Source organism: Limulus polyphemus, unplaced genomic scaffold (genome assembly GCF_000517525.1).
Source record: "Limulus polyphemus unplaced genomic scaffold, Limulus_polyphemus-2.1.2 Scaffold2473, whole genome shotgun sequence".
Taxonomy (NCBI): Eukaryota; Metazoa; Arthropoda; class Merostomata; order Xiphosura; family Limulidae; genus Limulus; species Limulus polyphemus.
This window is the reverse complement of record NW_013668083.1, coordinates 69,896-96,032: the sequence shown is the minus strand read 5'-3', so window position 1 is coordinate 96,032 and position 26,137 is coordinate 69,896. Positions and strand designations below refer to the sequence as shown.

At 33.9% G+C, this 26,137-nt stretch overlaps 1 protein-coding gene across 1 annotated transcript in view; it reads left to right on the top strand.

Annotated features, from left to right (window-relative positions):
• Positions 1 to 26,137, top strand: part of LOC106467060 — an 83,911-nt gene that overhangs the window by 18,632 nt on the left and 39,142 nt on the right. Inside the window, exons 3-5 of the mRNA XM_013927375.2 lie at positions 175 to 1,585; positions 19,510 to 19,688; positions 25,222 to 25,412. Of these exons, the coding sequence (XP_013782829.1) occupies positions 175 to 1,585; positions 19,510 to 19,688; positions 25,222 to 25,412 (1,781 nt within the window). The remainder of the gene's footprint in view (positions 1 to 174; positions 1,586 to 19,509; positions 19,689 to 25,221; positions 25,413 to 26,137) is intronic.

Below are 26,137 nucleotides of genomic sequence, written 5' to 3'. Positions count from 1 at the left end.
AACTCAAATTTCATGAAATACACAAGTATGTGTATACGTGAGTATTTATAGTGTAATTATTCACACAGTTTTTGAAAATACTTTAGTTATATAAATTTCTTTAAAGCTGACAAAATAAATTAAGTTTTATTTACATGTATAATTGTAACTATTAGATTTTTTTTTTTTTTGTAGTTATGTCAATGGTTTGAAGATGCAGAATCACAAATTCTAGAGGATCTTGAACCCCAGTTTAAAAGAAAAGTAGTATTACCCAAAATAATTAAGACAGCAGTAAGAGAGAACAATAAACACGTGGCTCGACATGGCTGGGAATCTTGTAATTCTGGATTTGACCAAGTTGAATTTTATGATGTTCAAAATATTAAAAAAAATAGGTTTTTACAAGGGGGTTTCACTTCAAGAAATATGAATAAAAGTTTGCAGGGACAAGAAAGTTTTCCTGTGCTCAAGCATGATCTTCCATCACGGAATGTTCAACCAGTATATGAAACACAGGTACTTGAAAAGTGCAGTGATAGCAAAATCATCCATAATACTTCTGTGTTTTCAGAATCCCAGTCAGTGGATGAAAAAGATGATGATCATAATATCTCACTAATGTCCTTCCCTCAGCCAAAATCTTTTGAAAAATATGCTGTAGCCCAAGATTCCAAGGGCATTTATCAAGATTCATCAGAAATATCAAGTATTTCTAGGATGTGTTTTCAACGGCTTGATACAAATAAATTTGGCTCAGAAAGTTCCACTGATGTTTTATCCATATACATCCCTGAAATAAGATTTGAAAAGCCTACATCTATAAATAGTCTGCAGAAAACACCTGTAAAACCAATCCTAGTTAGTAGCCCTCAAACAAAATCTTTAAGACCAGTATCTGATGATTGTTCAGAAACTATACCTTTACTGTCATTGTGTGAGAATGTTGTGCAAAGAAAAAGAATAAACGATATACCTACATGTTACTATAAAAACAAATTGGATAACTTGGTCCCTTTCCATGATGCTCAGACTATACCCATGAACTCAACTTGTGTCAATGACTACAAAAGAATTGAAGACTGTACTGAATTATCAATGCCCACCAGCTCTCAAAATATAAACAGGAAATTAATTTATTGTAAAGATAAAAATGAAGCTGGTTTTGAAGAATTTAAACCATACACACATGTACCTTATTTTCAGAACTTTATAAATGGAAGTGGCAGTGATAATTTTCATTTGTCAAATTTCCATTGCGACAGTTTAAACAAACTGTCCACTAACTTTGTTAATAAAGATAATTCTGTGATACTATATATGCCACCATCATTTAACTGTTCACTAGGCTTTTTTACTCAGAAATTGTCAGATCAGTTGACTATGAAAGTGGATTTTAATGAATTTTCAAAATCACTCATAACCAGTCCTCAACAAAACTTGTCTAAGAAATCATTCAATAACTTTTCTGAAAAGAAACATCTTTCTTTAATATCTGTATTTTCAATACCCAGTGCTAAGGAAGAATTTTTTCAACAGAAGGTTATTAACACAGTGGAAAAAGAGGAATTCAGTGATATTTCCCCAGCTTCTGAAAATATAACAAGTAAGTTGATTGCACAGATCTTTTGAAATATGAGTGTATGTACATAAAGAAAATGCTTATTACAGAATTGAAGAAAAATCAGAGATAATTGCATATTTCACAAATTCTTCATTTACTCATAGCCATGGTTTTGCTAGTAAAAGTACCTGATGGTGCCTTTACTAGCAAAACCATGGTCATCAATAAATGAAGTATTTGTGAAACGTGCAATTATCTTTGTTTTTCTCTCAATTCTGTAATTATAGAGTTTCACGAAGTAAGGACAGTTTCAAGTATCAGTTATATAAAATGCCCATTCCTACACTCTTAGTGTGGTACTAAAAAGAAGTTTCAGAAATACATTTGTTGCCACTTTTGATAGCAATATTTGTAGAGCTGGGCGATTATATTGATTAGTGTACTATAGATAAATGTCACGAAAATAATCAGCTGATCAAAACCAGTGTTTCAGATTATTACTGTTTTCGGTTAGTCCAACAATCAATCAATAGAAATTACGATTAAATTGATTTTCACAAAAATAATCAGCCAATAACTGATTATTTCTAAATGCATACAACAATTTCAATGCTGCCATGGTAAATTTTCACACCTTGGTTTTTCCAGACACTTGACAATGTGTGCACATGTGTGTGCTCGAGACTTTAAAGATTTGTTTTAATCAGAATTAGTATTGCTTGAGACACCTGCAGCTCTTATAACACATGCTTGTTACACATTTCATTGTTTGGAAGTTATAGTACTCATGAAAATGATGTTTTTTGTATTGTTGATGTACAAAATATGTGAAAATTCAAGTGCTGTGACTGAATAAGTGATGACTTCGAAATATTGAAAAAAAAAAGCAACATGCTTACAAATGCTAAAATATGAATTTAGGTGTAGACTTTGTAATTTGTAATTTTTCTGTATATAACTTTATTTAATTTAAATTACAAAATTTGAAAGGTTTTTCTTTAATTTTTAATTTTCCTATCAATCTCTGGATGGATTTATCCAAGAGGATGTTGTAGCTTTGGAGTGAGCCATCATAATTGCAATTCACCCTTTCAATTTGTATTCTTCATCTTACCTTCTCATGGATGTCAGTTTCCAGTTGCTAGGTTTTGGATTTAGAGCTGAACCAATAATATAAATCATCACACGTATTATAGGTGTGTCTGTTCCTCACTCAGTTATACTCTTGTTCCCTCCAATCGTGTTGTGGGTCAAATTTGCAGATTAATATGGTCTTTCCTCTTCTGCTATCTTAGGATGTTATTGCACTGAGGGCAGTTCCTGTAGGATGGTTTTGAGTAGGTTAGTTTCCATTACAGAGACATCTTTATTATGTCAGTCATCCAGATGTTGGGTTCCTGGATCAGTCACACAATTTATCACATTGTTCTCATGTGTCTCGTTCATTGATTGGAAGATTTTGGATTCCCTCCGTTCTGCTGAACTTCAGGTAAAAATGATATGATCTTCTTTCCTACCCCCACCAGATGGCTTTTATTTCCATCTGTTCATTGTCCCCAAGAAGACTAGTTATTGGCATCCTTTTATCGATCTTTCAAGCCTAAACTGCTACATCAACCTCCCTTATTTCACCGTGGAGTCTTTTTGCAACCTCAGATGGTCTTTCACTCTAGGACTTTGGATGACCAACGTTGACATCTCATGCTTACCTGCACACTCCTATTTCCCCTCTGTCCAGATGTTATTTTCAGTTTGTTCACAGGGGTCAGATATTTCAATTCCATACTCTGCTCTTCCATTTGATCTGGCATCCGCTCCATGTCTTCTGTCGGATGATCAGAGCCTTCACAACTTGGAACTGCAGTTTCACAATTACGTGGACAATTGGCACCTTTCAACAAGCCTCTTGAAACCATAACCCATCTCCTTTTCCATCAGGTGGCTTATTAAACTGGAGAAGTCGCATCTGACCCCCACTCAATACTTTAGTTATTTGGAGCTGTTTTTCAACTAACTCAGTAGGGCCCAACTTCATTTGCAGGACATAGAGCACTTGGTATCAAAACCCATAACTTCTTTCACTGCATAAGGAGTTCACTCTTTTTTGCAGACTTGAGTTTTCATGGAATCTCTAATTTCTTAGGGTTTTGCACACGTGTCATTCTCAATAGGTGCTGCATGCTCAATGGAATCTTACTTGGGAACCCTTAAACTCTTTCATTCATCATCCCTGGCAGGTCGACTTTGCCTGGTGGCTTGAAAAAAACAACACTTGAGCTTGCATTCTTCTTCTTCCTACTTGTCAAGATCTTCATGTGTTTACAGATGTATCTCTGATGGGTTGGGGGGTGCATTTGGACTCTGAGGAGATAACTGGTCTGTGCTCAAATCAACTATCCACATCAATTTCTTAAAGCTCCTGGCTCTTTGTTGGTTATGGAATCATTTCTTTCCAGTGGTCTGTGGGTGCCTTGTCATGATCCTTTCTTACAACTGACCATTATTGCTTATATCAGTTGTTAAAAAGGCACCCCTTCATGTTTCCTTTGACTTCAAATACTCAATCTCCTTTTTTTGGGCCCAATCCTGACAAGTTCAGCTAATTGCCTGTCACATCCTAGGCACTCTGAATCTTGTTGCTGATTGTCTTTCTCCTCCCAATAAGATTCTCCCAATGGAGTGGTTCCTTGTTCTTCAGGTGTTCCAGTAGCTGTGTACACAGCTAGGTACTTCTCTCCTGGATGCTTTTGCCACTCACCTTAATATCAAACTTCCTCTGTTATGGTACCCTGTTATGCATCATTCAGCGATTGCTGTATATGTGCTCAGTCAGGATTGCTTCAACCTGTATCTATATGCCTATCCTCCTATCTGTCTTCTCCCCATGGTACTTTCCCCAATTCAAACTGCTCCATTCTGGCTGGCCCCAGCATGGTTTCCATTCTTGAGCCTTCTCCAGTCATTTTCCCTCTTTCTGCTTCCTATCTCTACATTCATCCTCCAGCAACCTCATTCCTCCCTCCCTCATCCAATGATATCCATGCTCTGTCTTCATGCATGGGTTTTGTCTGGTCCCTTACAAGGTGCTCCAGACTCTTTCCACATTTAGTATTTTTTACTTCTGTTCGTTCTTCCTTACCTGTTCACCAATGTAAATGATGCAATTTTTATCATTGGTTTCTGTGTCTTGGCTTCTCCCCTTCATTGCAACTTCAGTATTTTTTACTTCTGTTCATTCTTCCTTACCTGTTCACCAATGTAAATGATGCAATTTTTATCATTGGTTTCTGTGTCTTGGCTTCTCTCCTTCCAAACCTACTGTTTCCCATCTTTCTGACTTTTTCACATCACTCTTCGACAACAGTTTTTTCATTTCTACCATTGTGGGCTGTAATGCATCACTGTCCAATACTTTTCACTTTTCCATTTTTATCATGTCTTCTCATCATCTGTCCTTTCTCTCTTTTTTAGGTCTTTTTGCCTTCTTCGTCCTACTTGACCTTTTACTCTTCTGGATTGGAATCTAAATGTTGTCTTTCATAACCTTATCCCCTCTCCCTTTGAATCTTTAGGTTCTTGTTCATTGTATCATCTTTCTGTTAAGACATATTCTTTACTCCTTTTTGCATGCAGATATCGATGGTCAGGTGTGTATGTTATTGATGTTTCCCAAATTCTTTATCATCATTCCTATGTTCTTCTTTATCATGACCATGCTTTTTCTCAAAGACATCTGTGGTGTCGATCTTCTACTTGGGATCTTTCTCCAGTTGCTCTTAAGACTTGGTTCCATCAACTAAGGCATTTGGTTTACACGTTGTTGGACGAGGATTCTCATCACATATTTCAAGTTTTCTCTCACCATCTTCATTACTATCTATTTCCGCTGCTCACTTCTGTCATCCATTGGAGGAAATTGTGCAGACTGGCATGTGGATTATGTCTCACACTTTCATTGCACATTACCTACGTCATCTGGTTGCTTCTTTCTCTAGATATTGTTTGCCCCCATCACCATTCTCCATACCTGGTACTGGCTCTGAATGAGTAGGTTCTCTTTCTATATATGTTACCTTTACAATGGCCTATTTCAACATTTCTGGATCCTTTGCCTGCCAGAGTATATTTAACTTTAAATCTGCACCATGTACTATCAAAGTCTGTGATGCTCACTGGGGTGTTTCACAATACCGTTTGAGGACTTCTCATTATGTTGCTTCATAAACAGGGTCTCTGCCAGATTGTACGAACTCATGGACTATCATGAGTAAAGCAATGTTGGGATCTTTCTGGTCCTAGTTGAATGAAGTAGGACTGGCCTGCTTTTCAAATTAGGGTTGTCTTGATCACCCATTAGATAGTCCTAAGGTGTTTCATTCTTCTGGACTCTCCATCTTATCCCCCCCCCCCTTCTTCTAGTTGAGTACAGGAGTCCTTTTCACTTTTTAGCCACTGGGGTGGTGGATCATGGAGGCTTCCCCCTGAGTGTGACCACTTCTATGCAGTAGAGAGTAGAGTGATGGTGTGTATTCTCATCCTACTGTGACTGAACCTAAAAATTTTTGATTCTGCCTGGTTTTGGACTGGATGAATTTGTCGTATATAGTTCTCCCTCTACCATGTGTAAACATGTGATGTTGATGGAAGCCTCAAGGCTAGTGATGAGTAAAAGCTATGTATACGGAGGGCAGCACAAATCAAGGAAAGATATTACATGAGTGTCAATAATTATCTATCAAAAATACATTTTCATTGTTGGAAAATGTTAACTTCAATAACCAACATTACCTTGAGATTAATGGTACTGAAGTGGGAACCAAAATGGCTACTAAATATGTCGATATATTTGTGGGCTGTAATGAAAGCCAGCTTTTGCAACAAAGTCTCCTAAAACCTCATACATGAAAACATTAGACGGATGACATATATTTCATTTTATTTCCTATGCCAGTACCTTTCACAAAACAATGAAGTTTACCCTCAATTACTCCTATACCCAGATTAACTTATTTGGTGTCACTGTCTTTTTAAAAGACAGAATATTACATGGATTTGCACAGAAAACCTACAGACGACCCATAATATCTACAGTATAAAAGCTGCCACTCTGTTCAGCTTAAACAAATTACAGAAAACACCAAGGATTTGAAACAAACTGTGTTACAAAAGGATATATAGATACTGAAATTGACAGAAAGATTGAAAATGCTAATAACATAACACAACAAAAAACCATCCTTAAACAATGTAATAGTAAAGTTTCAAACAAAATTCCTCTTGTTATTACCTATCATTTTAAACTCGGAAATGTTTCCCACATTCTGAAAAACCTTTTCATCTCCTACAACTGAATGATTGCCTTAGACATATATTTCCTTCCAAAAGAGCGGAAGTCTTAAAGATATACTTGTCCATGCAAAATTGAATTAAAACCTACCAAAAAATTCTTGTCATCCATGTAATAAAGCTTGTTGTCTAACCTCCAAGTTTATAAAACCACCAACTCTTTTTCCAACAAATATGACTTTTAACACTAAAAATTTCTAAAGAAATCACTTGTACAACACAGAATACCAATTACCTCGTACAGTATAAAAATGAAATCACTAATATGTAGGACAGACCCAAACAACTCTTAGAGAGTGTTTCAACAACAAATATTCTATTAATAACAAAAAAAAAAAGACTTCCCTGTTGCCCAACACTTTAACCAACCTGAGAAATATGAGAAGCCTATTGGATTGCAACTTTATATACTGTTCAACTTTCTAGAATAAATCAAGATACTGGAATAAGTGATCATTGGTTTGTTCTCTATAAGAAACACTAAAGTATTTTGAGTTCTTAATTTTCACCCCTATTCTTTCTAATACTTATTTATTTATGATTATTTCCATGTTATCTTTTTAAGTATATCTGTTTAACTTATTTTTGTGCAATCTTTTTATCTCAGTTTGATTTTATCAACACTTGGTGTAGTTTCTCTTAGCTGTTTTTTAAAAAAGTACATCTTACTTCTTTATACCTAACATTCTTGTTTCCAGTATTATTGAATCAGAAGTGAAACACTTTTAATAATACATTGAAAGCTACTCAAAACACTTTATGATTTCCATGGTGGCCTACATGACATCACCCAAACTTCTCTTTACCTCACACTTTGCTTTACACGATCATTCTCACTTTTCCCCTGAAGAAGAAAGATCCACTTTTTAAAAGTGCTCATGTTATAGGGTATTGTATTTTTGAGTGTAATACCAATGCTGGATAAGACTAATAGATAGTTTTAACAGAAGCTTCCACAAAGAGAAACAAACACTTGCTGGTTCTTTCAGGGAAAGGTGTCTCATTTCATTTTCTGCATTTTCTAACACATTGACTGCTGTCAGCATGTTGTACTTCACTGCTCATCTATATCATAAGATTTAAGTATGTGTGTGTGTGTTGCATAACTCCTAAACTGCTGGTTGCACAAACTTCTGAGGTTTGAACAAAGGTAAAATTTTTCACCCAACCCCTTGGGGAACCTGGGCGAGGCCAAAAAAGTTTGTACAAAGTTAAAACTTTTCACCCAACCACTTAGGGCAACTGGGTATTTTGTGAAAACATTTTTATAGGGATTTGGCATTGATTTACATTAGAGCACATCAATAAGTAAATCTACTAATTACCATTCACAACTTGGTTAAATAAATTAAATTTGCATCCTAATGGCAATGATCAGTAACCCCTTCACTACAGGCCGGTCAAAGGGTGCATGTAATGACATTTTAGAGAGCTAAAAATGTTATTAAATAGCTTTGCTATTACTTATATCAAAGGGATTCACACCAAAATAAAGGTTATATTTCAAATTTTAATATTATATATGATTTAATTTCTCAATTTAAAAGGAAATATAAAGAAAAAAATTATAAATATTATTTTTTTTGTGTGTCACATAACACTTCCTGTTGCGTTGTTGTTCAGTTTATAATTAATTACACCTACCATATGATGTGTGCAATAGTTAACAAATTAGAAACTCAAATTGGAGATATTGACAAGTTATAATTAAAAATAAGAACCTCCTACATCTTTGATTTGCTGAGAAATAAGTATATTTAGCCAATCTAGTAGTTTTGCTCCTCCTACTACTCCAGTCTTTCAAAACCTCTTGTCTAGTCCCACCTACTTTTATTTTTCTAAGAATTTATAACCAATAGCAAGAGCAGTTATTTGTGTACATAAGTCTTATAGCTGTTTGTAAATAGCTTGAAGGAGAAAATCGTAATTTCACCTAAACTGTTGAAGTGTGATGACTAAGTTGTTGATCTGAAAAGAAACAGGATTTTTTAAAACTCTCATAAAGTTTGTTTAGACACCCAAATCAATCACAGGTGTTTTGGGTGCACTAATATAATAACTTGATATTTTTTTTATTAGGTTATATGTAAATTTGAAGTGTATAAAAATTAATAACTCTACACCCTCCATTTGGAAGAACAAAATGAGTCTTACAGCGAGGCGTAGCATGTGCGACGCTTGAGCACAAAGTCTTGTAGCCACTGTAAGTACTTGAAATCTTTGTTTTTGAAGTATATTATCTTTATTCTTGTAGGCTTTAAGAAAAATAACTAAAATTTGAGGATTTGTGAATAAATCATAACAATATATATATGAATACATATGTTATGTATGGTAGCCAAAATTTCCCTGTATTTAGCAAAATACTGATATTATAGCTAGAGATTTGTACTTTGACCTTGTAGGTCCATATAGTTATGCCTGCTGAATTAGTATTCTTCTAATTATCTAAATTGTGGGAAAATAAAAGTAAATTATGCAACACTAGCAGCTAGAAAACCTAAAAAAAAGTTTATTTATAACATTTTAGATACAATACAATAAAGTTATGCACAAAAGATATAGTATCTAAGATGAATAATGCACATGCAAATTGCATGAAACAATATCAAGTTATGCACATTCAAACATAACAAAATGTATACAAATGTCGACACATGATAAAAGGAACAACCAGAATGAAAAAACAAACAACAAACATACCTAATGTTGTGCATAGGAAAAACTGTATCAATGAATGCAAGTTCACATGGGTATTTTACTAAAAACATTTTAGAAATTGTAAACTGATTTTGACACATGAAAGGTAGCATCACTACTGTATGATTAACCAAAGAAAAGAACATAATATTTCAATCAAAATTTAATGTAAAAGTAACCACTGTTGTACTTTGACATATGACATTAAAATACTTAGAGAAAAAAAAAATTAACAAAGGAAGAGAGTAGACATAGATAAAGAATAACTTCTTTGAAGAGTAACACTAGTGTGATACTCTTCAAAATGTTTAATAAAGAGAAATTCATTACACAGTTTACATTTTATTCTTACTTTATTTTCTGGGAGGCACAGTCTACATCTCTCCCTGTGACTTGTATCAACAATTGCTAGGAAATGCCTGCCAAGAGTGAGTCTCAGATGTGATGAGTTCTGTACAGTTCCAGATAGTGGTATACCAGAAGGACCTGATCTGCTTTGAAGTAGAGGCTCAATAAGAGCTGTGAACAGATCCATTCAATAATTAATCTGTGGTTTCGATCCAGTATTGTTATTGGGAGTGAAATTGTATTTCACTGAGCATTGCAAACCTTAGCTCCACCCCAGTCTAATCAGTGAACATTGGTGAATGAAAGACAGTCACCTTGGCACAATTAAACACTGCTTTCATTTGTTAATCAGCTTTATCACATGCCTCATTTTTCTACACCATTTATAACTATAACAGTTTTGAATAATAATAAATGTTGTAAAAAATCTTGTATTTAAGGATATTGAAATGTCTGGTTATAAGATCTTTCCAGATAGAAATGACAGATAACAAGGCTTTTACTGTATAAATTTTAATTGAACAGCTAGATAAGATTATTCTCTTTGTAGACAGTAATGCCTTAAAATGTCTTGGAAAAAAATTAGTTCATATTTGACACTTGCAGGAAATAAAAATTCTGAGCAGATGCAAATATACAAAAGACTCATGGAAAATAGAATTATTTAATTCCCACATTATATGGCCCTCATCAGCAAGAGTGAAGGAAGACGTTCCCAGGCTGTAAAATATAGTTGATTCTGATAAGCATTTACAAGCAATACATACATGATACATAGGTGCACAGAAAAAGCACCCCTTTGCCAAACAAAGAAGCACAAATTTGAAGAATTCTGCATTCAAACACCATGAATCACAATATTTGAAACACCTGCTGGCAAAAGAATGACAAGAAAAACATGTCCCATGATTGTAGGAAATGTGATTTAACTTAGTATTCAGAAAATTGTTTAATATTGAAGTCTTAAGTTCAAGAAGTTTATTTATTATTCCTGCTATTGTGCATCTATATAATGTGAAGAACTGAATAGTGGTGATACTTTTTCTTCACTTTTCCTATCCAGTGTATAGATATTTCCCATAGTTAATACAAATCACATTCACACCAACAACATGTTTGAGTAAAAGTGGTGATTTTGAAATGAGTTTCACAGCTTGTATTGTAACAACAGAGATATAATTAATTTCAGTACATACGTTTGACTTGTTTTGAATATATATTATTTTAAAACAAGTGGATTGTGCACTGTCCATTTATTGTTTAAATTTATTGCCAACAAGTCACACACACACCCACTAAAGAATCCAACTGTCTAAAAACCTAACAGAGACAGAAAATTAATAGAGGTCTAGGAATAAAGAGGCAAGTAACAAGAATTTGAAAAAGAGACATCTGATTTAAAAAACAAAAATAAGTTTAAAGACAAAATCATAGAAGCTATTTCAGATTTGCAGATGGATTATAACAGCAAAATAGAGGTAGTACAAAAATACTTTAATGACAAAATCAAAGAAGTTTGAAAGAGTCATTATTGGAGTTCTGAAAGATGACAAAATCAAAGAAATAGAAAAAAGATATCAATGAAGTAAAATGTGAACTTCAAACTAATATCAATACCAGAAGAGGACATTTGGAAATCTAAATTGGTAAATACAACAATCAAACCAGCCACATCTCTTTCTGTATTTACCCAAGAATTCAATTGTCAAACAATTTTAAATATGGAATAAGAGAACACATTTAGTCTACATGTTACAACAACTGGTGCATTATCTATGACCACAGGACATTAATCCCTGGAATACTTTAACTATGCCATTAGCTCATCTATTTACAGGGTTTATCATGCTGGTTCAACAATATTGCCCAAATTGATAAACCAAGAGACTGTAATAGAAAGGCACATGGAAGGTATATCAGGCTCAGTTAAAAATACTTAAGATAAATAAATAGAATAATGAACAAGCTATTTATGATGTTGTCCATTTAACCCTATGCATTTGGGGGAGTCACAGCCTTTTTACAGAGTTATAGTGAAATTCAACTAAGCAGCTTTATTATCAATGTATGTCAGTAACTTTGGCATTAAAACGTAGTTTATAATTCAAAGTTTTATATTATCTAAGTTTTAATTTTTGATCTTAAAAGGAAATATTTTAATAAATTTTCACTCATCTCTATATCATGTGAAACTTCTGTGCTCCAAATTTTTTTCTACCCTTATATGAATATATAGCCAGAATATAAGTGTTTAGCCTCCAAACTTCTTGCTTCATAGATATCTTGAAAAAAAAACTGTCAAACTCACATACCACACACCTCCTATATCATCTTTTAAATATTGTCAATAATTCTCTCTAACATTTCCTGTTGAATTATTATAATCAACAGAAAGAGCAGATTTTTTTCTTTACAAGATTTGTTAAGAGGATAGCTCACATTGGGGCTCTTAATTAGATTTTTGGCCTGTTTTATTTTTTGTAATCATGTTCTTCTGTTCCTTGCAGAAAAAGAAAGGCTAACATTTTCTTAAATTGAAAATGTACTTCTTCTCATACTACAGCTATTACCTGACTGCCAGGGTTTCTTCCTTTGGCCATCTTTCATACCCCACTTAATTGCCTGTGGCAATACTTGTCTCATGACACTCTCCACCTATGTCAATGTGTCCTCTATTCTGGTACTATATATAAGCACCTGATTCAGATAGTGTTATCACTTTTCTAAGACTGACTCAATCTGCAGTCTCTAACACTGTCTTTTAGTGGAGAGGAAGGGTGGGTGGGTGAGAAGGTAAGTATTATTGGAAAAACATTTGTGGTTTAAGAAAATGTTAACTTCCAAAACACTTCCACTCCCACTATAGCTAGAATACAACATTGATAAGATAGAGGGGCCAGTGAAGGCATTAGCCCTACAGAAAGTATCTCCATAGATCACGGGTTTGTCAACAGGAGATTGGCACCTTAGTGGGGGAATAGCACTACTTCCAGAACAGGTATGCTCTTCACCTGGAACTTAATTCACGTACTGTTGGTGGAATTTTACATGATTTATTATCACTATTGGCTAGGCACCCAATTTGATAGCCTAGGTTCCACAGCTCAGGATTGCAATTATGGAGCTATGGTCCCTATATCCTACATTAGTGTCTGGGGCAACTGGACTGCATTATATGTATATATATATATATATGTGTGTGTGTGTGTGTGTGTGTGTGTGTATACTTATGAGTGGATCCCAACCTGTAGCCATAGAGTGATATGTTCCAAGCCACCAGAATCATGACAAAAAGATAAGCATCACCAAAGTGGACAAACCTTCTCCTCAACCTAAAGAAATTCAAAAGGCAACACCTCATGCTCAGAAAGATGGGATATTGTATGTCCTACTCAACTTGAGGAAATAGAACTCATCTGGTCTGGAATTATGAACACTCATACTCACTCATCAACCATATGAGCAAGGTAATGCCCCAGAATTATGGGGAGGACATGGAACAAACTGTGCTCAACCAAGGACCAAGGATGGGACCACACTGCTTTCGAAATAACATGAACAATGTACTGACCCAATATTTATCAGAAAGAAGGGCCATGTTCAACCAAACTGAATAGTCGAGTGTCAAATCTGAACCGGTATTATGAGTATGCTTCTGTGTAGGCTGGTGCCACTCCTACCAACATCTGGGAAAATATCAAAAGACCCAGGTAGGAGAGCCCCAACTTCACTCTTGGCTCCAAAAGTGGAGGAAATTCACTCTAACACTCTGGAGGGAAAAAGATCCTGTTCACCACTCCAGTGACTACAAACTGGGTGTGGTAAGGCCTCCCTAGCTCCACTAGTAGAATCTGGGGGAAAATGCTCATTGGGGATTCCTGAGGAACAGTGCCCTGGAAACAGTGCAATAGGTGAACCAAGTTTCATAAATTCTTAAAAGCAAACCAACTCCGATTTATTCAGTCCAATGATCAGCAGAGACGGGCATGATCCCCTTATGCTTTACTCATGATAGTCCAGGAGTGGCAGTCCATCATAGTACAGTAAAAATAGCTGGTCAGCCTCAACGTGTTCTTATGAAACACCTCATTTCTACAGAGCCTGTTGCAACCTAGATAATGTATATTATGTTAGTGGCTGCTAGTGTAGAATTCGTTTGATAAAAGCACACCTGTCTGGGCAAAACTCGAGTGAAAACAAGGTAAGGGACCCTGAAAGGGTATACTCAACCCCAAGTGCAACCTAGCAGAAATGGTTATGATAGCTACAGGGGATAGTTAAAAACCTTCTGATGAAGATACTGCCAGATCATGCAAATAGTGTGAGATAAAAGTATTGAGAGAGGTCCATATACCATCCCACACAATGTCCTCCAGTGGGCAATTCAAGTGGGCTACTAAGGACTTAGAAATGTGAGGAATCTGATGAGATGGTATTTGCAGAAGTCTCCTCGCCTCCAAAGAAGGCCCAGAATAAGTGATATGTATTAATTTTTTTACCCACTTCGTCAGTGTAACCAGAGGTATATCCTGAGAAACTGAATGATCCTAATGAATGAAAAGTCATTTTCTAGCATCGATAAAGGCATTGGTATGGGCAACAAAACCTCCAAGAGCCTCACTGGACATAATTGATTGAAATCTGATCAGTCATAGAAGTGAGAAATAGTAATCAAATGAATCGGGGGAAAAGGGTTTATCCCATTACCTGGCTTATAGTGTCATAAGGAAGAAGAACCAGTCTGAGGACATAGGTAGAAGGATAAAGTGTCCTGTGCATAATCGGTGAAAATCACTCCAACCGGCAATGTCTGTAGGTCAGCAGCAACAAAAGTAAACTTTCAGGGAAAGGTGATACATGACACATGAAGCTAAGGTCTCAAATGGGTGTTGAGAAAGGGCATGTAATGACACTTTAGTATACCAGTTATATAACTGTGATGATTGTTTGGGACAAAGGACCCAAAACAGTTTGAGGAAGCTGGAGAGTACTGGGGACTCAAAGAATTTTTGTCTCTAGTATCAAATTGTAGTCAATAAGGCTGCCTTATGTAGGGTGATTGTGGAAGATGCAAAAACCTTGGAAAAGTGTCAGGTCAAAAAATGAGTTATAGTTGATACTTCTGATCGAAGTGGGATCCTCCATCTCTCAATACACCATTGCCAATAGATGTGTGCAATTTCCATTACTAAATGTCCATTGTAGGACTAAGGAAGGACTGAGACAGATGCGTGTAAAACTTAGAAATAACCTCCATGCCTGAAGCATGAGCTTCTAGATAGCCGAGTGTACCACATTAGATTATGGCTGCCTCCACAGCAAAGGCCAAAGAGGAAGTGGAAGAGGTGGGCACCTCTTAAGGTACTGCAGAAGTAGAAACCAAAATGTAGCTACCAATCTGGTGCTAAGAACAGGACCCAACCATGGATTTGAAGAAATCATATTTACTGTTACAACAGCGGAAGTCACCCGACGCTGGAGCATGCATGCTGGAGTGTCCAGAAGGATCGTGACTTATTGGGCAACCTCACGAATGTCCCAGCGTTTACTAGATGCCCTCTTTTTTAGTATATAAGCCGGAGGTAGATTGAAGAGAAATAATTGGGTCAAGCGAACAGCAGGCACCATAAGTAAAGTGTGTGAATCACTGTGAATTATACCGTGTGTTTTTAAAAGTAGTTAAGTTAAAGTGACTGTGGAAATTCTGTGTATTGCAAAGTTGTATTGAGAAAGAATAAACTAGTTTTAATTAAGAAAAGACTTGTATTTTCGAAGTTTTTTGGAAAGAATTTCTATGGGAAATTAACAAACAAGCAGATATGTAACATTACTATGTGTGCAAATTGTGGAGTCTGGTAGATTTTATAGTTTTTACCAATTCTGCTTGATACTCCTATATGTTTGTGGGCTCAGCTCATAGGTGTAACTGACGTATAGTTTTGCCAATGTAACTGCATTACAGCCACCATATGTGTTTTTATTTACAATCCTGGAATGTATAGGGGTAGATAATAGGTCATTTGTAGTTGAACTTGTGGATAAAATGTCTTAATTATTCTTAAAATTTTTGAGTTGACTATGAAACTGTGCATGCCTAAAAAGGAACGATCAATCTTAATGGTTATTTATCAGAAATGTATGGTTTCTTTGGGGGTTCAAATTTGTGAGAATGGAACTTGCATGTTAGGGCTTGAATAAAATGCAAAGGATAGCCATTGTTTATTAAAATGTTCTGTAAGGTGGTGATTTTAATATGAAGAGAGAGGTATTTAGAACAAATGTTATATGCTGTATTGAGAAGACTGAGTATAAGGTTATATTTAAAGGAATTTGGAATAAAACTGTCGATTTGAGTATATATGACTGTATATGTTCTTTTACGATAAACAGATGTTGTGAAATGGTTATCTAATCTGCTGATTTGGATATCAAGAAAAGTCAATTTACTGTGTTTTTCAGTTTTGGTGTTTCAAATTTAAATAATCCAAAAATTGTTTGATGTGAGTAGAGCTTCAGAAGAGTAAAAACATATCATCAACATGCCTTCTATATAAAGCTGGTTTGTGTTCTGCAGGACAAGTATCTAGACAAGAACTCTCATAGTGACAAAAGAATATGTTAGTGAGAGTCGGTCATAAAGATGACCCCATTACTTCGCCATCTATTTGCTTATTCAGCTGACTGTTGAAGAAAAAGTGTCAGTTTGCATATTTTTTCATCACATATCTGAATCTGGCTTAGCCAACTGTCACTTGGCTCCACACTGTAGAACAGGAATCCTGACTGTTACCTCTCTTTCTCCAATTGCACTGATAGCTCTCTCTCTCTCTTGTGAATGTGGATATCACTTAAATCCCTCATGGCTTTGGGATGAGTGTGCACAAGAGATCCTTTCAGTGGTTTTTATGCGACCAAGGGACCATACACATAGATTCCCTGGATTTCTCAGTTTCCTTATTTAGGATCATTCTTTGATATCAAGGGGTTGTTAAATCAGGACAATACTAAGATATGGGTTCCTCTGCAGCCACCTCATCCAGAGATCCATCTCTTCGCGAATGCCTTACTTCAGGAATGGGGTGCATATCTCATCAATTAGGAATTCCAAGGTCTACGCACAGATGACGAGGCTTCCCTACACAATGTTTAAGACCTTCTTGCTCTTCAAAATGCGATGCCTCGTGGTTTGAGCTTATTAAGGGGGAAATTGTTAGGCTTCACTCTGATAATTCCATGGTGGTGTCTTGCATTTCCCATTAAGGGGGCACTTTATCCAGGGTTCCTTGTTTTCGACCTTGGATCTCCTTTCTCAGGACCACTCCTGTCATGTCACTTTACTAGCTTGCCTTGTTCCACAGGTGATGACAACAGTAGCAGATCAATTGTCTAGACCCAAACAGATTCTCCCAACAGAATAGATGTTGCCTCACGAGGTTTTCTGTTGGATTGGCTCTCGTTTTGGAACAATGATGATTGGCAGATTGGTCACTCTTTGGAACACCCAACTACTGGCAATTTGGTCTCCAGTATCTCATCCTTGGGCTTTGGCAATGAATGCATTCCATCAGGATGAGACAAGATTATAACTCTAGATCTTCCTTCCAATTTGTACTAAATATGATTTTTTCCAACCCATGGTCGGGTACATCTCCGTGGAGGCAACCATAATCTGACATGGTATACCCAGCTATCCAGAAGCTAAAGCTTCAAGTATGGAGGTTATGCTCTCCTTCACATGGTGGCAGGGTTTAATTTCTAAGGTTCCCATGTATCTGTTTCAGTCTTTGCTTAGTTTTGTGATGGACATTTAGCAACATAAGTGGCATACATATCGGTAATGGTGTATTGTTTTTTGACTAGGCCCTTTCACAAGGGTTTTGCATCCTCAACAATCGCCCTGTATAAGGCAGCTTTATCGACTATATTTCGATACTCAAGATAAAAATGCTTTGATCCATAAATATGAATGATCAGCACTTGTGTATGGTCTCAAATTTATTAAATAATTAAAACCAATATTCCATATTTACTCAGTTTTTAAAACTCAATTAAAGCTGTCAACAGCTTCCACTTCAAAAATACACTACTTGTACAATGTTTGATGTCTTCTACAGAGCTTTAAAAATATGTTCAAGACAGGAAGATTAAGTAATGAATTCTTATTAATTAAATATGTAGCTTTCGAAAGAGGATTTGACCCGAATATAGTAGATAGAGCATTTAAGAAATTTAACAAAGGTTTATTGTTAGTAAAAAATACTACATTAAGATCTATCTATGAAAAAAACAAGAAGCTTTAAATTTACCTTATATTCCAGGATTAATAGGTCAATTATTAATGATGAAAGCATTTGAAACATTACAAAATTTTAATTATTGGTGAATATATAAAATCAGTTTGTGAGTAGGGCTTATTGTCATATATCTTCTCATAATTTTGCCTATAATTAAAAGTATATACAGTAGAAGTTTTATTATCAGGTGTATTTGTATCTGGAAAACTCTTGTAACCAAACATTTCATAATTTTCAAATACAAATTTCTATTGAAGCATAGTGGCAATCCTTTATGTTCTTTCCTGTCTGCAAGCTTGTTAGCTGCTTGTACTATGATTCACATTTAAAATATTGTACCTATAAATGTTTTTATACAGCCTAAGGATTTTAAAATATTTATTTTTGTTTAAAACTGTTAATGTTATAGATAATATGGGAATATAGTACTTTAGAACATTAACAAGGTGTCAAAATTTTGTAAGGGAAATGTTTTCATAACCAGAATTTTCAGCTATCCAGCACTCTCCAGGTCTGGCAGTGCTGGCTAATAAAGCTTTTACTGTAAATACATGTCAGTTATAGGATTCAGTGTTTATTAAAATATTGAGCAAATCTTTCTCTGCTACTTATTATGTATTTATTTTCATAAAATCTTTCATTCTAAGAATATTGAGCTGATCTTGTACTCTCACTTATGTGCTTATTTTAATAAAATCTTTTCTTTCTAAGATTTAAGTGGTTAAGAAAGGGTATCAAGTGTTTCCCCTGTTAATATTCCTTTTCTCTCGGTTAAATTTTAGTCATTTAAACTTAGATAGAAATTTGTTTTGTACATGCACTTTGATGCTTTTAGTTGTAGTGGCCATTAAAACTTGTATTATTCATGTGACTTTTCTTGGCTAGTTTTGTGGTCAGATTTAAAGACTGCTAATTAACTGCTGATTTGCAGTATAGGGTACTGTCTGACACTGGCAATTGAAATGCAAGTGTGCCTTATACAGTATATGGCTGGCAAAAATTCTGTGCACGTTTAGAGCAGTCACAGTCAGTGGTTTAATAAAATGAAAAAGCAAATTAAAACCAAAATTATTTTCATACTCAAATACTTATTAGAGTAGTATATGAGGAATGTAGTGTTAAATGTACAGTAGCATAAGTATATATATTACCTTTACGGTGATAGTCAGTGAATAAATGGTAAAGAAGTTTGTTTCAAGTAGATGGTCTTATTGAAGATAATTTTAATTACACAATGTATATTTAATTTTTATTGACACTTTGACTCTCATTCCTTAGGTACTGAAATAGTTTATGCTACCGAAGAATGGAATTGTCTCTCTTGCTCATCTGATAGTAGCCAGAATGAGCTAATCATAGATCAGTTTGAATCTCAGTGTATTTCCTCATTAGGCAAAAAGGAAGGCAATGAATTAAAGGACAGTCCAAATGTTCACAGTTTTGATTCTCAGGAAGAGGTTGGTCTATCTTTTTAATCAATATTAATTCTAAAAAGGCTAAATAATTTCATTAGCTTTAATGTAACTGATGTTTTTAAGGCAAAACTAGCTGGTGCAGTATTTGTATTAGGATAAGGCTATTGTTAAGAAGTATAAATATATTTTTCTGTAAAACATATTCAGACTTTTACTTCTAAGGTTTAACATTAAGAAAGATTTGAGGAAACAACAAAGTTATAATAACATAAAATGTGTCTTAAGTCGCAGTGTAGAGTTTTATACAGTAATACATTTTAATGCATTTGAAATGTAGAACCCACTTGTTCCAACTCTTTGTTTTTTTATTTACAAAAAAAAGTATTACCTGAAGCATTTTATGTTTCAAAATTATACTGTAGTAATTAAGCTTTTTAAACATTATTAAATGTGTTAATCAGTACCATATGAAAAGCTGAGAACAGCAATAAAATACATGCTTATCATCTTTTTGGAGCAAACAGCAATTGAACAAACAAAAGGAAATAGCTTAATCTGTGGGAAATCTTACTTTTCAGATGTTAAAAGTTTGGTAATATTTAATACTAAATGGCACCTGTTCTGGGACATGTCATTTTAGGGCACATTGACTTCAAGTTGCTTTTAAGAACAACATCTTTCTGGTGTCTACGTTATCATAACAACTACTATTATGTAAAAACACGTTAAAAAACTCATGAACAACAATTTTACTCTGATCAACTTTGATTATTTCATACTAGCAGAAATGCTACCCTACAGGCAGCTATTTGTGCTAGTAATTTCTAATTGTATTATTCATACCTCATTGAAAAAAATATAAAAAGTGAACATTTTTGAAAAAAGGATTTTCCTAGGAAGTACTGCACAGGAAAAGTGTTCAGATTGTGCTGATATGAACTGTAATATTTTTATATATAGTACTATATTTACAAATTATGTCAATAAAGATATAATCACACTCTCACATACAGTCTTAGTGAAAGTCGTGTTCTTGTTCTGAGGAGAGTACTTTTATTTAAAATCGTGTTTCTGTGATAAAGAAATGGTTGTTGCATATATTATACTTATTTTTCTAAGTGTCTGAATCTTGAATACCCAAAGTGTGAAATTTTTGTATTGATTTTTGTTTGTGATTCCATTCAATAGATGGCACCACATTGTATTTATTATTTTGCACATACATAGATGGATACATATATATACATGCTACATCCATTGTAGTAAGGTATACTCTGAATGTACATCTGTTAAAGTGTGTGCATTATATAAACATTTGTATGTGTAATGTACATGTTGCTTCAACAGTCTCTAGGTATCGTGATCTCTGTGAATGTGTTTTTAAAATATGTCTTAACTAAGAGTAGAATGAAATTATGTCTTAGCTAATTTGATGCAAAATGAGAACTTTGTACTAATGATATTTTTTCAGAATTAATGCTTGCTGCTAAAGCCATTTATATTATTTGCTTTATAAGTAATTATTTTCATATTAACACTTTGCGATAATGTCTCTTAATATGGAATTTTATAATGCAACTTTTAAAAACATATCAAAAGTACTAGTGCAGTCTTAATACAGTTTAGTTTATAGTGTGTTAAAGATGTTATTAAATCATTGTTTGGCTACTTATTATTAAAATTATTTGGAATATGCAAATGAACAAGTCATATGACAACCAAATTACAGTGGAACAGCAGGTATCAAATTCCTTTTTAACATTGTTTAGTGTTTCGTAACTGTAGTGATGCACCAAAAATTAATCACCCTTAGAATGGGTATATGACTGTTCTTTCCAACATAAAATATTCATACAATCAGTTCATAATTTCCAAGATGAGAATATCCCTTGAATTGAATAGCATTGGAAAATAAAGAACGTAGATCAACTTGGGGAACCAGTACCATTCAGAAAGAAATCTGAAACAAGTCATATCTCAGCTATGGTAAGCAAGTTGAAGTATCTTGTAACAGATGGGAATCCATAACACAAAGGCCAGTGGAAAAAGCTGTCCACTTGCCTCAGGCAAAAGTACAAAACATAACCAAGAATGATTTCCATGTGGAAAAGTGACACAAGTCATGCATACACAAGCTGCTTCTACATATATGTTCAACCATTGGATACCTCAAGCAGCTGGAGAATGAAATGGGTATTCATGTTATTCTGTATGAGGACATACTGATGAAGTCATCAAATGCAGTGCCAGTGGATTTCTCTGTGATCCTACTGTTGAAACTGGCACTGCCAAACTTTTGTCCTCACACACTAATTACATTATGGAAAGCACACAAGGAAGGGTCTAGTACTTTGGATATGACAGTCTTATGTCTGAGCCTTTAGCAATGGAAACTATACTGCAGGGCTGTTGTCAGGATTTTCCCCTGTCAGGTAGAGCATGATGGGACTTAGTGACATGGACTGTAGTGATGTGAAAAGACTTCAGAATTGTTTTAATATAACTGACTCAACTTCTGTATTTATTTTGAATAAAATATTAAAATGAGTACTCACGTTTTTTAGATGATGAAACTTGGATTTTTTAAGATTCTTATATTAAGAAAAAATGCTATATATTACAGTTATATGATTGTTTCTAAATAAATATTTAATATCATTCTCAAATGACTGTTTGACTGTTATACTATGAAAACAATGTTAATAATTATGAAATAGTAATTGATTTACCATTATATGGTCACTGTGATAACATAAATCAAAATTCTTTAAAAGCAAATTTGAGACTATTATTGAACTATAAAATTGTTTTCTTTATTTTCATCAATGAATATATCTTAATATTATTTTATTATGAACTGTTTTTATACAGCTTGTTGATTTGTTTGAATACAGAATGCCATTGTTGCTTATGTTTCATATAGCTCACATTTTCCCATTACACCAAACTGTTGAGCTATGAATACTCAAACCTACAGGATGTCTGAAGATTTTTAGACATAATTTGTTATGTTAACATGAAAAAATGAATCAGTGTTCAGTGACTTATATATGTGAATGATTAAAATGTATCAGTGGATGTATATGGACTTGTGAATCACTTGATTGACAAACTTTCTAATCAGCTTGTACTTCATTTGGCTCCATTATTTTATACACCATGAGCATCATTTTCATTGAGTAATTCTCTGTCAGGTACACTAGCAACCATTTTTGTTTTCTACATCATTTTGAACAACATGCCATAAACACATCCTTCATTTTGCTTTCAACATGTGGATGATGTTTACAAATAAAAATGAATGAATACTATTCTTTCAGAACAAGAACAACATACAGTTCACTGTTGAAAGTGAAAATAACTTCATAGTGCATTTTCAAAATATAAACATCACCCCCCCCCCCCCCATAGGTTGTTCACATAAAAATCATGTATAATGTAAACTACGATGAACTTTTTTTAATCTTATAATTCAACAAAAACTAGGCACACTGAAAGACCTTCTAAATGAAATAATTCCATATGCACCAACAACAACACTGATGAAGAGATTCAACACTTAATTCAATGTTTCAATAACACTATCCAATTTTTATTCAAAATAGTTATATAAACTCTAAATGAATTCAACAAATGCAAACAAGACAATAATAACTGACAGACAAATGAAAAAATTACACATCTAAACCCTCTGCAAACCTCAAAAATTCAACTCATCTACTTGTATGTACAAATGATGAATGAATATGGGCAAGTTGGCTTTTTCTATGCACTCACCCAATGTTATTTCAGCTTTTTAAAATTGACTGCTTGTAGAATAATTACAGTTCTAAAAATAAATGTACTTCTGAAAATACCTTCTCTTTTGTTATTTAGCATTAAACTGTCACTTTAAACTGTTACAGTAATGTTTCAAATTGCTTTAGTAACAGATGTACAATTGAACACAATGCCTTAATTAATTTTCATTATTGTTATTAGCAAAACACTAATTCAGTTGTCAAGGCGATCTACAGTGTAGTACTAATTCCACATGTAAAGGTGAGAACAATTACAAGATTAGAGGTATTAGGTATTGATTAACCAATCTGTTAATCTTCCAGGAGAGCACTAGAGGGAAAGTATACTTGTAGCATTTATTGCAGTAAAAGATGTACATTGAGAGAGATTTTTTTTCGTTGTCTTTCAAAAGATGTGTATATATATACATTGGTTTGTGAAGAGCTAGAGTACTTTAGTCTTATTAATGGGAGAATCAAAAATAAAGTTTGGTTAGAAACCTGTTTTTCCTATGCCATAGACTTATGTGGGAAATATGTCTAAAATAAGCTTCCTTTTCAATTACCTTAGAATTCAATTGCCAAGACAAATTATTTTCCTCTACTGTGCTTCTTGCTACACAATCTGTGATAAATTCCTTTAAGTTTCCCTGTGGGTTACCATAGTTGCATCAAGAACTTCAAGTAATTATCAAAGTCCACACATATGGGTTCAATTACTTTAGAACACCCACTGACAAGACAAATTATTCTCCTTATCTCTGTTAAACTGTGAAATGTACTTTAAAATATTGCTTGTTATGGCTAAACTAACATTTACACAGTCTAACTTCACTTAACTTGCTGGATGCCACAGTTGTATCCAAAACTTCAAATAATTGTCTTTTTTTTTGTCAAAAGTCCATACAGACTGATTCAGTTACTGCAGAACACTATTGATTAGACAAATTATTTTTCCTCTCTCTCTGTTGTTATAGTACAGCTGTAAAACACAGTATAGAAATCACCTGTTAAGGCTAATCACTCACACACTGGCTAACTTCACGTTTTCTTTCACTAACTAACTTTTATCTATCTTTATCTTGCTGTATCTGCACATATTTATAACTATTTAGCCCTCTATTAGCAACAATATTACACATAACTTGACAATCTTGGAAGCTTTGAGTAAGATGATGTAATATTACAAAAGCCTAGTACAACAATCAAACTGCATACACAACATATGACTCTTACAGAGTTAAATAACAAATTTATCATAACTGTTACTTTTAAAATAATTAATTTTTAATGCACTTGTTATGAAACTTAAATAATCATTAAATATCTAGAGGTTATGGCCCCACCTATGTTGAACAAACTAATGAACTCTTTAACTGATTTTGAGGAATATTTAACTTTGATAAAAATAGTTTTTAAACTTTAAGAAATGTAGTAATTTAATTTTAGAATTAATTTGGAAATATTGCATTACCGGGACAGAGAACCCTTTAAATAGAAGAAGTAATTCTGTTGAATTTCAGAAGTAAAAAGGTGAATGACTTTTGAACATTCAGCACTTGAACTGTTAAGATTATTCTTAGCATGCATTGTTTATTTGGATCAAATTCTAATAAAGATTTTGGATAAGGGTATTTTTAAGGGGTGTTAACTTTACTTGCCAAATCAAAGTCATCTACCAGAAAGTTGTGTGAATATTATGTTTACTTTTTAAGATGGCAACAATTATATGTTGTTAAAAATTTCATAGTTATGGTAAAAAACTTTAATTATTAGATTTATCTTCTTTATTTCAGCTTATTTCTTCTCCTCTTAGTCAGCATATCACTTCTTCTCTCTCACAAACTCCACCTGGTGTCACTTCATTTCCACGAGGAAGTGACTGGCTTCAAAAAGTATCATGGCAACAGAAAACTCCAGAGAAAAACAATGACCAAACAATTCTTTGCACACATGAGTCAGAGAAGAAAAAGAAAAAGAATTTAAGGTTGATTTCAGTAGTTTTATTATACATAATATAACACTTAAAGTAGTTGAGGTATTAATGAAATTAAGCAAGTTTTGGTAAACATTAGAAGTCATTTGTAAACAAAAACTCAAAATTTTTAGTTAAATATTTTTGCTAAAACTTTGTTGATTGCTCCAAGTGCAAAGTGACTTTCATGTTAAGGTTAAAAATACTTTTTTTTCATCTGAAAATGTATACATTTCATTTGCATAAACCATAAAACCTCCTAAATAGATATCAAACGTTTTTTGTTTGTTTTTTCTGAAAAACTTTACATTTTATGTGTTATTATTTATACTGTAACTCTATATGGGGTCAGTCAATTTGACCAACCTTGTAACCACCATAAAAAATTAGGAAATAAATCTAAATTATCCTTTTGTTCTTTGTAATGACTGCAAAGTGTAACAGGAAATCATAATTGCTTATCCTAAATAGGTTAAAGCCTTTAATAGTATACATGTATTTATACTTAATTTTATTGCACTTTGAACCATGTCTAACTAAGAATCCCACCACATAAGTTGTAAATCATGTGGTGAACATGCAGCTTATGTTACTGTATCAAATTATGTAAAGCACAAGCTTCTCGCAAACATACCCCATGAGGAATTTTTATTATTATTATTTTACCTAATCTAACCTTATCTAACCTAAAAATTCCAATACAGTATCTTATCTCCTCTCACATTCAGTGTTGCCCT